At 36.3% G+C, this 15442-nt stretch overlaps 2 protein-coding genes and 1 long non-coding RNA gene across 5 annotated transcripts in view; 2 read left to right on the top strand and 1 right to left on the bottom strand.

Annotated features, from left to right (window-relative positions):
- Window positions 1–3314: 3314 nt before the first annotated feature.
- On the top strand, window positions 3315–4332 carry LOC117223906 (protein transport protein Sec61 subunit gamma). Of its 2 annotated transcripts, none has more exons than XM_033476504.2 (4): window positions 3315–3467; window positions 3775–3881; window positions 3965–4067; window positions 4146–4332. In XM_033476504.2, exons 2-4 carry the CDS (start codon window positions 3788–3790, stop codon window positions 4153–4155), a joined length of 207 nt encoding a protein of 68 aa, XP_033332395.1. In that variant the 5' UTR covers window positions 3315–3467; window positions 3775–3787; the 3' UTR covers window positions 4156–4332. The 2 variants fall into 2 exon arrangements, with proteins under 2 accessions (XP_033332395.1, XP_033332396.1); XM_033476505.2 differs by having other exon boundaries at window positions 3336–3471.
- A 50-nt stretch (window positions 4333–4382) lies between these two features.
- Window positions 4383–15442, bottom strand: part of Atf3 (Activating transcription factor 3) — a 53989-nt gene continuing 42929 nt past the window's right edge. Inside the window, exons 2-4 of one of the 2 annotated variants that reach the window (XM_033476498.2) lie at window positions 13086–13344; window positions 11488–11624; window positions 4383–8642 (exon numbers count right to left, since the gene is read on the bottom strand). In XM_033476498.2, the coding sequence (XP_033332389.1) occupies window positions 8208–8642; window positions 11488–11624; window positions 13086–13323 (810 nt within the window). In that variant the 5' untranslated portion in view covers window positions 13324–13344 and the 3' untranslated portion in view covers window positions 4383–8207. The remainder of the gene's footprint in view (window positions 8643–11487; window positions 11625–13085; window positions 13345–15442) is intronic. The other variant, XM_076522880.1, reaches the window with a different exon arrangement.
- On the top strand, window positions 6193–10620 carry LOC117223907 (uncharacterized). Its single transcript, XR_004491038.2, has 2 exons — window positions 6193–7847; window positions 8125–10620. It is a non-coding gene; the product is annotated as an uncharacterized LOC117223907 (long non-coding RNA).

The raw sequence follows: 15442 nt of genomic DNA, 5'->3' as shown, positions 1-15442 counted from the left end.
AACGCGATCGGAGGGGTGTTTTAGGATTCGGCACTTCGATTATTGTGTACCGCGAGTTTTTCGATTGAATAACCGTCGATATTTAATTTTAACGTACAATTTTAAAGAATAACATAAAATAACAAATAACGTATAATTTTAAAATATCTGTACAGTAGAGGAAAAGAAGAATATTCAATCAACATAGGACTAACGCGTACACGATAACAAAAGTGTAGCTCTATTCTCATCCGAATGTTTCTTTTCGCAAAATTACGAATTGTGAACATCGAAAAAGCAAAGAATCTGATTGGCGCATAAAGCTCTATTCTCATCCGAATGTTTCTTTTCGCAAAATTACGAATTGTGAGCATCGAAAAAGCAAAGATCTGATTGGCGCATAAAGCTCTATTCTCATCCGAATGTTTCTTTTCGCAAAATTACGAATTGTGAGCATCGAAAAAGCAAAGAATCTGATTGGCGCATAAAGCTCTATTCTCATCCGAATGTTTCTTTTCGCAAAATTACGAATTGTGAGCATCGAAAAAGCAAAGAATCTGATTGGCGCATAAAGCTCTATTCTCATCCGAATGTTTCTTTTCGCAAAATTACGAATTGTGAGCATCGAAAAAGCAAAGAATCTGATTGGCGCATAAAGCTCTATTCTCATCCGAATGTTTCTTTTCGCAAAATTACGAATTGTGAGCATCGAAAAAGCAAAGGATCTGATTGGCGCATAAAGCTCTATTCTCATCCGAATGTTTCTTTTCGCAAAATTACGAATTGTGAGCATCGAAAAAGCAAAGGATCTGATTGGCGCATAAAGCTCTATTCTCATCCGAATGTTTCTTTTCGCAAAATTACGAATTGTGAGCATTGAAAAAGCAAAGAATCTGATTGGCGCATAAAACTCTATTCTCATACGAATGTTTCTTTTCGCAAAATTACGAATTGTTAACATTGAAAAAGCAAAGAATCTGATTGGCGCATAAAGCTCTATTCTCATCCGAATGTTTCTTTTCGCAAAATTACGAATTGTGAACATCGAAAAAGCAAAGGATCTGATTGGCGCATAAAGCTCTATTCTCATCCGAATGTTTCTTTTCGCAAAATTACGAATTGTGAACACTGAAAAAGCAAAGGATCTGATTGGCGCATAAAGATACGTTCGTTATATTTCTCTGTTTCTTTTTTTATTGACACTCGAACAGAGTTGACAACACGCGAAAAAGCTGCTCGACATGATTAACCCTTTCGGTACGAGCGCCGGATATATCCGGCATCCATCTGATGACCAATATGGACGAGTGCCGAATACATCTGGCATCCATGTAAGCCATATTTCTGTGGGCCCTTTACAGAATGTTTACAGGAAACATTTCAAGAAAAATTTAGAAACGGATTAAGCACAGTCATTACTTAACGCTTAAGAAAATCTTCGTACAAAAGCGGACTGACCCTGCGTTATGGGCGCATTTTCGGCGCGGCACCCCGTACAGTGGGAGTGCCACTGCGGACAACGCGCTCGTACACCGAAAGGGTTAAAGGTTTTAGTCTACACTTCTCTGTTCGGTTTTCGTATTTAAGCTATCGTAGCAGGTAAAAATGCGTTCGCAAAGTGAGCACTTTAATTTTAGATTTTTACATCGTCTTTATAGATTCTATGTGCGTAATTTAAACGGAAGAAGTAACGCGCGAGGTACTTAAAACGGTTAACAATGCGAAAAGTGGAACGACGAACGAAGTCTTCGATTGTGAACATTAATAATACACTCACTTCGACCGTCTCGTATTACAAACACCCGTCTCGCACTCGTGAATTACGTTACCGAAATGACGGAAACGCGAAAATTGTAAAGTATCGATATAAGAGGGGGAAAAGGAACTCCGAATTCGAATAAATCGTTCGTTACGTTCGCGAACATGTTGCAGGTGTTTATAGAAAATCTTACTTTCGTAGGCTGTCTCGAAAGCAACGGAATCAAATAAATTGGTGTTTTAACGGTGATCGATTTTATCGAATGAAAAATCAAAGTTTCATTAACCCTGATTTTCATGTATTGCTGAAACGTGTTTTTCATGAGTTTAAGGGTGAGCGAAAGCTCTGTGTGGTCTAACGATGATCGAATAGCGTAAGAATTTATTTTACCAAATCTTTCGATCGGATATGGAACGCCAATTGCAACAGAGAAAATAGTCGTTTTGCACTCTTTCCCGGTTTTGTTGAGCTCATTCTAACGGTAAGATTAATCTACGACCATGAAAGGAGGGTACGAACGGCCGTATGTAATGTAAAATAATAAGAACAGAGAAACAGAGAGAGAATGTACCTATATCTATTCTATAACGTGACATATTATCACGCGACGCGTGCATGTAAATTTATTATAAATAAATTATTATAAAGCGGCATCAATTTTATTCGTATCCCCACCAATTTTGCAGCCCTTATTTCAACCTTGACACTTTTGTCTTAGGTTAATCCGCTAGATTTACAGGACGCGTTAAAATCACGTGTTCCAAATTTTCTACAATAGTACACTTATTCGGATTATTATATCGACATTTATCGTAATATTTTTTCTTAGAAATTAGAAAATAATAAATTAGAATAATATTAATATAATATTATTCCATATTATATAGAATTATATATTATACATATATTAATATTATTCTAATTTATTTATTGTAGAAAATATAATAACATATAATATATATAATATATAATATAATTATATTAATATTATTCTAATTTAATATTTTCTAATTTCCAAGAAAAGATATTACAATAAATATCGATATAATAATCCGAATAAGTGTATTATTGTTGCTTCTATAAAGTAATACGAAATAGTTGCTTTCAGTGCCCCGAAAAAACAGTGTTAATTATCATCCTGCAACGGATGCTGTTTGCTTATCCATTCTGTGTGCTCAGAGCCGACCCTAGGGGTTGCGGGGCCCGGAGTAAGCCTGACCCTTTTAAAATTATGTATGTATATTTAAGCTATCGCATCTGAATAAAAATATATATGCATTAGCTATGAAATATACAACTATAAGCGTAACGTTACATTTTACATTTGAATTTCCCTCTGATCGCCATTTGTCATACGGTCGCGCCATCCCAAATCATACCTATGCCCGCGTGGTCATGCATAAAAGCTACCTGGTTACTTTATTTTAGAAACTATCCCGTTCCTTCTTATATATAAATGCGTATCGTTGAATAATTTTTACACGTATTAATTGTACGATAATTTTTTACGCTTTACCCTTCTTTGTTTTAAATGAGCTTGTCTCACGATTTAAAATGTTATTTGAAATCGTGAAACTGAAAGCCTACGTCACTGGTTCGGATGTGATAGGAAGTGACGTTCTTACAGCACAGTGTCTGACAGTGTCCACGTAGCGCTTCGAATCTCATAGAACGTAGCTTTTCGTATGTCAAACATCACTTCGTAAAGCGTTCTCCGGTTGTACACGCCGTAAGTATGTTACCTTTTATCAATTATTTTTTTGTTCTATTCGTCAGCTCTAAATTGAAAATCATATAGTGACAGTGGAGTAATTGATGTTTCATCTAACCTGTAACTCATGTTTTCTGTAATTAATCCGTTTAAAACTACAGTTATCCGCAGTTAAATATAGTTGAATATTCACACGATATAACTCGTATGGCTTTTTGTCACTGCCAAAAGTACATTTTATACGCCGTTCGCATAAATATTTGCGTCGATTGTATTCGTATACTTATGTATCATTTTCAATGGTTTTAACCCGCTTTATTTACAGTTCACCGAACACAATGGATCAAATGAAGAAGCTGACAGAGCCTAGCAGGCAATTTGCTAAAGACAGTATTCGTCTTGTCAAGCGGTGTACAAAACCTGACCGCAAAGGTGAGTTCCCATATTTTAAAATTGTTGATTAATTTTATTGTTAGTTCTATGAACAGAATATTTAAGCACGCATTCTTCTTCAGAATTTCAGAAAATTGCCCTAGCCACGGCTATCGGCTTCTGTATAATGGGCTTCATAGGATTCTTTGTCAAATTAATACATATCCCAATTAACAACATTATTGTGTAAGTATATTGTCTAGCTTTGTTTATACTGAATAATATTTCTTAACATGTATTTCTTACTTTACATTTAACTTTCAGAGGCTCATAAATACTCCATGAAAAATAGGTGCAGCGAAGGTTTAGCAAGGCTATTTTCTCCACCCTCATCGTGTATCTTTATTTATGAAATAAATTGTGTTCACTTCTAAAATGATCATGATTAAATTAACGAATGTGTGTATATATCATAATGATACATTTTGTAATAAAATAAGTATATAAAAGACACGTTTGTTCATTTTACTCGGAGATCTGTGAACGGGTATGAAAGAAGAATTGTTATTAGTATCGAAGGCACTTTTATTTAAAGAATAAAATTTTTCCTTAGGTTACAACGATAAAATTTCTTCAGCCATTTTTCTAGTTTAAACTCAATGCATTTCTCCTAAGGAAAAATAGCTGTCGCATGGAAAACCATGGCCAGGTACTCAGTAATAAAAGAAACAATAGTACGATTTTGTTATGACAAATAGAGAATCTTATATACTGTTCGCTAACATGTTATTAGAATTACTCTGCGCTTATTTTCTAGAAAGACTTTTCAATACGTTTCACTAATAAAAGGATGAACTTATGAAACAGATATTGCTGCATCGCGACATCTGAGATTTCAATAATGGCAGTATGTATTAGAGATAGCAAACGCAACTATCGAAATACATTTTATAATTTTTCAATTTTATCCGTAGCTCTTGACAATTGTGTGCTGCAAACGTGACCGAAATATTTTGTTCATTACAAAATGCAATACTTTCGAACGGTCCCCGCATAATATTACACGTGAAAAATGATTGAATAGGAGTGCTTATAATAAATTTGTTACAGATCCAATACTCTTAAAATCCTTTCAATTTGTCAGTAGCATTAGTAAGATGCTTAACGCTTAACGGACGAGCCACGTAAATTTACGTTCTTTCCATTATGACTTTCCGAGATGGATTACATGTTGATTCACGTTTTCGTTTGAATTTTTATTAAAAATGCCCGAAGACAGAGAAAAAGAATAACCCGCCTGTTAAACGTTAATGTTTGCAGATTCATGTAAAATGATGAATAAAAAAAAAAGAAGGTCATATACATAAATAGTATGTCCGATAATGTTACTCCTTGAACTCACTTGCATTAGTAAATAGACGTTGATATTACATGCTTAACATGTGTATTAAACTATTAAATACTCTCTTCAGGCAACTTAATAAAATTTATATAAAAAAAGCAAATATATATAATATATGTAGCACCACACGTGTGTGACTGTTACGTGTTGACGTTCGTCTTGCACATTTACAACTATACTTAAAACATTCTCGGATGACTAACATATTTATACTTTCTACATGTATTTTCAGAATATGCGAATATAACCTCAGAGAGCTGATGACCACTTAAAACGAGAAGATAATAAAAAGATATTTGTAAACAAATTTGTTGCCATAATTTTAACGACCTTTTCCGTCTCTGAAGTAATATCCTTCACGAAGGTCCGCGTAAATCCTTCCCAAAAATATCTCGGTAAAATTCGGTAAATAAATTTTACCTCTGCTCGATAAATGTGTCAAAATTTTTAGTCGACGCGCATCGTACAGGTTGTTCGTCAAGTATAAATCGGTTAGTTCCTTAAAATCGCATACTGTGAAGAAAAAAAACAATAAGAGGAAGACTTTGTCTCACTTCCGTCCCGACGAAGTGCAAGAAAAATCTTCTCCTTCGTTAGATCAATTGACGGTAACATTCCGACGAAGAAAAGCATTTTAGTCCGTGGACTCGAAGCGTTTCACTATTAAACTAATTTTTGTAAATTGCAAGAACGCGTAAGCGTAGCCCCAGTGTGCGTTTGCAGGATCCCTCGCAACAATATTCAGGTAACAAAAGAAAACTATACAGGGTGTCCCAGGTTTTAATGTAAGTAAACTTTTTTTAATTTAAGTAAACTTTATTAGTATATTCTATGGTACAAAGTAAGAAAAATATGTTATGCGAACATAGGTCATATAGAGCTTGATTAAGAAGTTATAACAAAAATTCAGAATGGGAATAGTAATCAACTTGCTGTTACTGAGAGCATTGGCTTGAATAGATCAGCACATGCCATGTGTTTATTAATACATTTCCAAATGTATTAATAACCGTTGTTGACAATACATGATTCACGTCGATCGAAGATTTTTCTTTACTTTTTATTTTTTTTTTAGATGATTACTATCCCTATTCTGAATTTTTGTTATAACTTCTTAATAAAGCTCTATATGACCTATGTTTACGTAACATTTTTTTCTTACTTTATGCCATAGAATACACTAACAAAGTTTGAACATTAAAACCTGGGACACCATGTATATGTATAATCCCTTGTTCTGTAGGCTCTGATCAATGTTTCTGATGGTTCTTTGGCATTCCCTCACAATATCACTGTCACCCAATGTACCCACTGTGTGATTCGACAATTAAAATTTCAACGAGAACATGATCAGAGCTGATAGACCGTGCACGTTTACAGATCAATAAAAAATTCATGTGTTAAAGTTTCTCTCTTTAATCTATGATCAAGCTTTCTGTGAATCGAACAAAATGTGAATTTACTTTGAAACGTCCACAGTCCAGATATTACATAGGCAGCATTAAACGTTTGGGAGAACAATTTACAAGGCAAACGCACAAGGGGAGGGTAACTACCCACAATAAAGTTGAGGTATGTCGTTCGGCTCATGTCATATTAATGAAACATTTAATAGTCATGTAATTAACCGTTCATTAACTGTTAATAACGCTCGCGCATTAACGTATATATCTGTATAAAATATGCACATATATATATATATAATATATAATATATAATATTAAATATCATTCGATTATTCGTATAATTATAAGTATCCTTTGAACGCGTCTCGCAATCGCGTCACAGTGTGATAGTCACAATCAATATCAGAAGACCTTACATACTGAGTTATATATTTTCTCTCACTGGTGAATCGAGAAATAGTCACATACAAAATAATGCGTTTCATTTTAGAACAGGCTCTCTCGATTTTCGCTTAAAGCAACGGAATGTCTTTGCAACGTTCTCCCTTATCGATTTCGATCTTAAATTGTCGGGTATTTAATGAGTTTACGGCTTACAGCAATGGCTCGTAGGCATTCACCGGTAATTGAACGTATTCTTCCTCGTATTTATCGTTCGATGTTATTTACTACTAAGGCCTATACACATAGAAGAACTTCGAATGTTATACTGTGAATGTTGCCGCTCAACGCATCGACGCATGATTGTTTCTTCGCTATTGCAAAGACAATCCGTTTCTATCTTACATTAATCCGTTGTATCGATTATACCTTAGAATGTCACAGTACTTACATTGAAGGAATTGGTTACTTACTTGCAAGAAAGGGTTACTTTCAAGGAATGTTTTTAAGTGTGCTACGTTGAACACTACGTTTCGAGTATATGGGGATATGTTAAAAAAATGGTGGGGAAGAAGACAGAAAGTGGGGAGAAGGAATATGAGAAACAAAAAAGTGAATGAAGGTACCGAGAAAGAAGACACAGGAGCGCGCAGTTACGATATAATAAATCGACTTACAAACTACAGACTTGTAATTAACAGAGAAGAGAAGGAGATCCGGGAGAATCTGATTTACCGGACACAAAACAAAGGGAGACCCGGCAAGGATGGTCAAACATGATACTCTCCAAACATATTGTGAATATTATTATCACGGACGTAGTATAGAATCTAGTAAGTAAGTAGTAAAATACTTTTTTTAATCTCAAAAATATTGGGTCAATTTGTTATTTAGAATAATTTGACCAGAATTCATTTATGTCTTAGCAGTTTATACCCTTGTCTTTATATCCCTTAATTACTATACGATTTCAGATTAATTTTAATCTTTGTCTGTTATATTTTCATGATTTTATTCACTCATGTCTTCTTGGAATGCATGCAATCATTCTCCTCCTCCCTCCCCTCCCTCTTAAATAAAGTAATCGACCAGCTGAGATGTCATATGCTTACAGTTTGTCCAATCGGTAAATCAGATTTCCGAAGAGATTACTCCCGAAGATGGCGCAGCAGGGATTACTTGTAACGAATAAAGCTACTAGACTGTGCAACTGGCGTCTGAGGTTGGCACAAACGAACTCTCTTGCCTGTAAAACTCGCCTTCGTAATCCTCCAGCTTCACCGGGTACTCCGATACACAGTTTTGAGGCTGGTTCAACGCTGGCGGTGGATGCACAAAGTTCTCCTGGTAACTAGGCAGATGCAAAGGCTCCGCATACTGTTGATACGAGGTGTCCGCTCCACCTTGTTTCAAACAGGTCGGCCCGTGCAGGCTCAGCATGTCCACCAGCCTACGCCTTTGCGTCTCCAGCTCCTGGATCTGAGACTTCAGGTCATGGTTCTGCGTTTCCAGGATCTCAGACTCTTGCACCAGGATCACTGTCTTCTCGCGTTTTTTCAACCGACACTTCGTAGCAGCGATTTTATTCCTCTCGCGTCTCCTTCGACGCCTTTCCTCGTCCTCCGGTGTCAACTGAAAGGGTTTTACATTGTTTAGATTATTGATTCTTCTACTTGTAAGACGCGATGCAATTATCGGCATGGAATTAGACCGAACGAAATCATTTAATTGTATGGATCTTGTAAATGTAAATTTGCATTTTCTTTTTTAACAAATATTGACTACAGTAGAAATTCTATTAAGTAAATAATGCTTCAAGAAACAAAGAAGAAGAATGATCTCAGCTACTGTAAATCTGAGAAAACCTTTGGGCTAATTGTTTCAGTAAAATATACAGGGTGAAGAATGTAACTTTCAATTACTGTCTAAGTGGGTCCACTTATGGTACTTGAAATAATTAGAATTAAAAATCTTCTAAACTAATGATCTTGTCATATAAAAAGGTTAATACTATTTTTGCACGGAAAATAGATTAGTGTAATAATAGACTAATAATAGACTAGTGTAATAAAATATTTATAATTGCACTGCAAAAAGCAAATTACACCTTCATGTGGTCTCTATGCGTCCACTTACAAAAGGACCGATTACATTAAATTATGTTCCTTTTTATTCAATTTTGGTCTGCAACATTGTTTAAAAAAGCCTTTTTAAAGCCGTTGTTTAGAATTCAGGTTTCGAAATGAACCAGGCCTTCTGACTCCCGTCCCGCATCTCCCTCCCCTTGGTCGCCTCTTTCAGCTTGGAGCACCTCAGATGCGTGTATCTGTTGCTTTACGTATGTGTGTGCAGCATTTTGGCGACTACGGGAAGCGAGACGCGCGACGGGAGTCGGGAGACGTAGCCCTCGCGTAGATCCTCATATGTTGCGTGACGGTTAATTCCGAGCCCTGGTTTAGACAGTAATTGAAGAGGTTTCATTTACATGCGCCACCCTCTATTTACATGTACATGTCCTGCAACAGGTGGGGAACATATGGGATGATTCTTCATAAGAATACGAAACAAAAATCATTGTGATTTTTGACAAAAAATAATTGTGAATTCATCGTTGTGTTTTGGTTACTTATATTTCAAAATCGTCCGAACTTGAATCAGTAATTAATTCAAAATTAAACCTAAACCGCGATATTTTTTTATTCTTGATTCTCATACTAATTTACTATGAAAAATCATTTCTTGTATTTTCTCTCATCAACTTGAACGTATCAGTCTTTCGCGTTAGTACTAAATTGATACGGCAAGTGAAACGTTTTAAAAAAGTGACATAATGATCTGACTACGATACTTGTTATATCATCCCCCTGGCAGAAAATATTCGATCTACATCATGAATATATAACTATCGAAGGAATTATTTGATGTATCAATTGAACTGACCTAACAACTCAAGATACTATTGTATGTACATTTAAGGAGTTAACGACACTTTGAACGTTGTAAAAATATTGTTAAAATGACAAATGGTCTTGCCCCTTTTATCAAACATACATAAATCATACTTTAACGAGCTTAAGTAGCGTGGCTAAGTACTAGATCATTTTTCAATACTTCGAACGATGAGGATGACGATAGAGATTGCCAAAAAAATGTTTCTTAACTCTTGGGGATGGTTGAACCTTTCTTCGAAACGGTGTTAAGTGTTTTCTCATTCCGTACCTTCTAAAAAAACAAACATATTCATTTTTATATTAATTATCTTCCTTGCCATCAGCAAACACATTTTTCAGGTCACATGTATATGTATTATGTATGTATGTATATTGATGGTTATAATGACAGACGCTCAGCCTGTTTGATCGAATTCTTTTTACCAGGGATATTTCGATAATTTTTGTTACGAGTGTAATTTCGATAGTGTCTCAACACTGATTTTCGAAATAAGAAATCTAAAATGTAGCACAGGTCATAAGAGCTGTCCTCTCATGCTCCAGTTCTATGACATGTGATTTAAGGTAGTGAAGTGGACAGCTATTATGACTGTTGGTAAATTTGTAGTCTCTTTTCAAAGATAAGCCCGTGGTTTTAATAAACAGTAAATTCTCTCCAATTGTCGCTCAACTTGCAAGCTAAAAGTTCCGTAACTTACCGAAATCTACAAAACGCATTGTTTAAATTTTTGTTATGGGCTCAGATAAAAAAAGTTAAAAAACGAGAGTCTTTTATTTTGTATTGTCATTCCCAGTAATAGCAAAATTGTAACAAAATAGTTTAGTCATTGTCTAGTCCCTTTATCGTCTAAAAAAAATTCAAATTCTAGTTTTGAAAAAGTTATCGCGTTTTAAAAAGTGTCCGAATATTAATGGGAGTTACTGTGCGTATAGTTAAAAAGCGAGAGTCTTTTATTTTGTATTGTCATTCCCAGTGATAGCAAAATTGTAACAAAATAGTTTAGTCATTGTCTAGTCCCTCTATCGTCTAAAAAAAATTCAAATTCTAGTTTTGAAAAAGTTATCGCGTTTTAGAAAGTGTCCGAATATTAATGGGAGTCACTGTACGTATAGTTAAAAAGCGAGAGTCTTTTATTTTGTATTGTCATTCCCAGTGATAACAAAATTGTAACAAAATAGTTTAGTCATTGTCTAGTCCCTCTATCGTCTAAAAAAAATTCAAATTCTAGTTTTGAAAAAGTTATCGCGTTTTAAAAAGTGTCCGAATATTAATGGGAGTCACTGTGCGTACAGCAAACGCCAAAGTATTTGATCAAACGTGCCTCCAGGAATAAGTGTCGCGAATCTAAATCGATATGGCGCATTACGGTACTGCTTGGCTTCAACGTTAAAGTATGAAGGTTTCGACGTAAGCGAAGTTGAACACGAATACACGTCGAGAACTCGCGAGATCGATTAAACCGCGAACTTGCGACAAGCGTGAAATGATTTTGACGAAGAGACAACAACAAGATGAGATTTCTTACACCACTACGACTGTTGTTGTTGGACGAGTCGTCCTCCTCCTCGTCGTCCGCACTTCCGTCCTCCTTCTTCGACCTCTTCTTGGAATCGTCGCCGCTTCCGTTTGCCCGCCTCTTCGTTTGCAACGTCAACTTCAAACCTTGCGAATAATACAAATAAATAGTTTAGTAATAATATAAATAGTTTCGCCGAATAATGATAAGATCTCGACAAAGAGACTCGAGGATACACGAAAGCGTTTCGCGCCAAATGGAACGTCGGATCGATAAAATATAAATTTCGAATAATTATTTATTTACAGGGCACACCACGCTAATTTTCACCCGAACCTTCGTTGGGCCTTACGAGGAGAGGCCCCTAGGTGTAATGTTAATTTTTTCTGGAGATTTTGCACGTGGTAGACGGCTCATAGTTTTTGAGATATTTCATTCTAAAATTGTTAGTAACAAAGCTAGAGAGATAAGCTAGATTTTGGGCGTTGGGCGAAAAGGGGATGTCAGAGAAGTGTTCACGAGTGGTGGAGTGGGGGAAACAAAGCTATGAGAAGACTCAGTCACTCCGATTCCTCATCGCTCGCATCCCTCTCCACTATTCCCCCACCACTCCTCTCTCTAAATTGTCCATTTTGTTAACAAGATGAAGGAAAATTGGGGAGAATTTACTGTACTTTTTTTTACAAATTCTATGGGTTATTCTAACCCGTCTTGACATAATCTGGTTACGGTTAAGGGGAGGGGGTGTTAGGATCCCTGCTGCAAACTGGAGCTGATGATCTGACACTCATGTTCAATGAGCATTGAACCAAACCGATAATTTATAAGAATTCTTTCGTATAAAAATAACAATATTTTTGACCCGCGCTGCAATAAATATCAACCAGATTATTTACCTCATTTTTATATTTTTTATATTCTTTTATTTTTTATTCTGACACTCATGTTCAATGAGCATTGAACCAAACCGATAATTTATAAGAATTCTTTCGTATAAAAATAACAATATTTTTGACCCGCGCTGCAATAAATATCAACCAGATAATTTACCTAATTTTTATATTTTTTATATTTTTTTATTTTTTATTCTGACACTCATGTTCAATGAGCATTGAACCAAACCGATAATTTATAAGAATTCTTTCGTACAGAAATAACAATATTTTTGACCCGCGCTACGATAAATATCAACCAGATTATTTACCTAATTTTTATAACATAATCATTAATTTGGTCAATCGATTTGCGACGGTTTGAGCAAACTTTTCGTTAAAAAACAACGAACGAGCAAGAAGAAAGATTGTTTAGAACGATGTCCTTGATAGGATATCTCAAGGCCGTCGAAATTGGCGAGGTGTGTAGCAGAGTAAATAATTACCAAACTTGAACTGGACTGATCCGACGCGACCCGACCCGACCCGATCCGATTTAACCCGACCCGACCCGACCCAAGCTGGTATTTAGTTGCGCGCTAGCGGCAAACGTGGAGACTAGAACTAAGCGACGGCAAGGTCGAGACGGCCTTGGGTCACGGGATTCGAAAGGACGAGACAAAAGAAAGACGGTCGCGACCCGGTAGGATATCAAGGTCACCACCGGATGGGTACCTTCTTTAATGAGCTGACTACAGGTGTGCTGAACACTCGGTGGGCTCGGCTCACCGCTGCTAATCGAATCCGTACGATCCCTGCTCCTCTCGCTCGTGTAATCCTCGAAGGGATTGGTCATGGCGATTAGGGAGTTTACGATTTCCGGTGTCCTTGGCGTGACCTCGGCCGCCGCGACACCGAGAAGACCGGCGGCAGCCGCTGGATTAGGATTCACATTCACGTTCAGGTTGTACATGGTCGCTTATTACCATTTAACCTGGAACAAGAACAAACGGGGGCCTCAGTGATTACGCTTTTACGGAATCTCTCTTTTGTTTGCGTATTCGGCGCGCCTAAGTCTAATCTCGCGTTCTCGGTTGTCGTGGTCATTTTTCAAACGGTCGGCTCGGTTGACAAATTTTTTACGACAAATCGTTGACGAACGTTGTTGGGAAACGTCTCGGGCGAAATCTGGTCGAAATCGGGACCTGTTGTTGCTTTAACACCGGTTGAAAATTAAGTATTAACGCTCGGACATACGTGACACGCGAGAAATATAAAAATAATTTCTGAGAAATTATGGCAAAATTGCGGACATTTCTGCGAAATAGTAATATCTATTCTGCATTTGTTATGGAGAGCAGAAGACGAATTTTCTTTGAGTACAATCTTTTGATGCTACAACAAATTCTCCCTAATTGACGCTCATATTGTACACCAAAATGGAAGATTCGAGAAGAGTAGATACGATTGTTTCGCAATTAGGGAGAATTTACTGTACATCGAAAATTATTCATTCGGATTTAGATATGAAGTGTTGCCTGCCTATTTTATGGTCCGAGTGATTTTTGTGACCAGAACTACACTTGCTTCGACGACAATTTGCATTGTCATACCGGAAATATTGGGTTGGCAACTAAGTAATCGCCGATTTCAGTTATAGATGTCTCTCACTCCGATTTTTATGGTATCCGTAAATGTTATATATAAAATTATTATTATTATTATTATTATTATTATGTTATTTTTTATTATCTGTGACCTAATTGACGCTCATATTGTACACCAAAATGGAAAATTCGGGAAGAGTAGATACGATTGTTTCGCAATTAGGGAGAATTTACTGTACTTCGAAAATTATTCATTTGGACTTAGATATGAAGTATTGTCTGCCTATTTTATGGTCCGAGTGATTTTTGTGACCAGAACTACACTTGCTTCGACGACAATTTGCATTGTCATACCGGAAATATTGGGTTGGCAACTAAGTAATCGCCGATTTCAGTTATAGATGTCTCTCACTCCCATTTTTATGATATCCGTAAATGTTATATTATAAAATTATTATTATTATTATGTTATTTTTTATTATCCGTGAATGTTAGCAACTGGACAAATTGAATGCAGCGGTCGAGGAAAAGCGACCAGAATTGGTCAATCGTAAAGGTGTCATTTTCCAGCAGGACAATGCTAGGCCGCGCACGTCTTTGTCCACTCGGCAAAAATTGATGGATATTGGTTGGGAATTGATGTTACACCCACCGTATAGCCCTGATCTCGCGCCATCGGATTACCACTTATTTCGATCCCTGGACAACTCCCTTCGTGGTAAAACTTTAACGATGATGACGCTGTAAAATCTCACTTAACTCAGTTTTTGGCCGAAAAGGATCAGACTTTCTACGAGCGTGGAATTTTCAAGTTGTCAGAGAGATGGCAAAAGGTCATCGAACAAAATGGAAAATACATTACAGATTAAACTTCGTTCCAAGTAAAAAAAAATTTTTATTTCATTGAACAAATCGGCAATTACTTAGTTGCCAACCCAATAGAAATCGGTCAAATCTTTGCACTATCGTTCTAAACTCGGTGTTCGCAAATTGTCCCCACTTTCGCGCGCACAATCTTAACATCGATTAGGGAGAATTACTGTATCTGTAGGATCGTTTATTCAGTCACATTTGAAATAAAAAAAAAATAGAGAAATAATTCATTATTATTTATAGCTGTCTCTAATTTCCTGATAGAACGAAAATAGGAAGTAACGAATAATAATTATAATTACCACAACGAACAATTTAACAATATAAATTCTGATTAGGAATCCACGTATGGACACGACGAGTATTAAACAACGAATGACAAGAACAAAAGATAGAAAATATTTAGTAGAAGAAAGTTTGAAGGCGCCGCATTTTCAAACGGATTTCCGATTAGCGTGGCATCGTGAGAAAAAAAATGTAACGGGTGCCGATCGTAAATTCTCTTTTCTTTCTTTTCTTGAAATTATTTGAATTTCAAACAGAATTTGCCCATCGTTTTCGTTGATAAACGGAGACCCCGGCAGTCTGCGGCTACGATCTATCTGAAATCCT

The sequence above is a fragment of the Megalopta genalis genome, chromosome 6, assembly GCF_051020955.1.
Source record: "Megalopta genalis isolate 19385.01 chromosome 6, iyMegGena1_principal, whole genome shotgun sequence".
Classification (NCBI taxonomy): Eukaryota; Metazoa; Arthropoda; class Insecta; order Hymenoptera; family Halictidae; genus Megalopta; species Megalopta genalis.
Note: the sequence above shows the minus strand (reverse complement) of the source record. Positions and strands in the feature narration are given on the sequence as shown.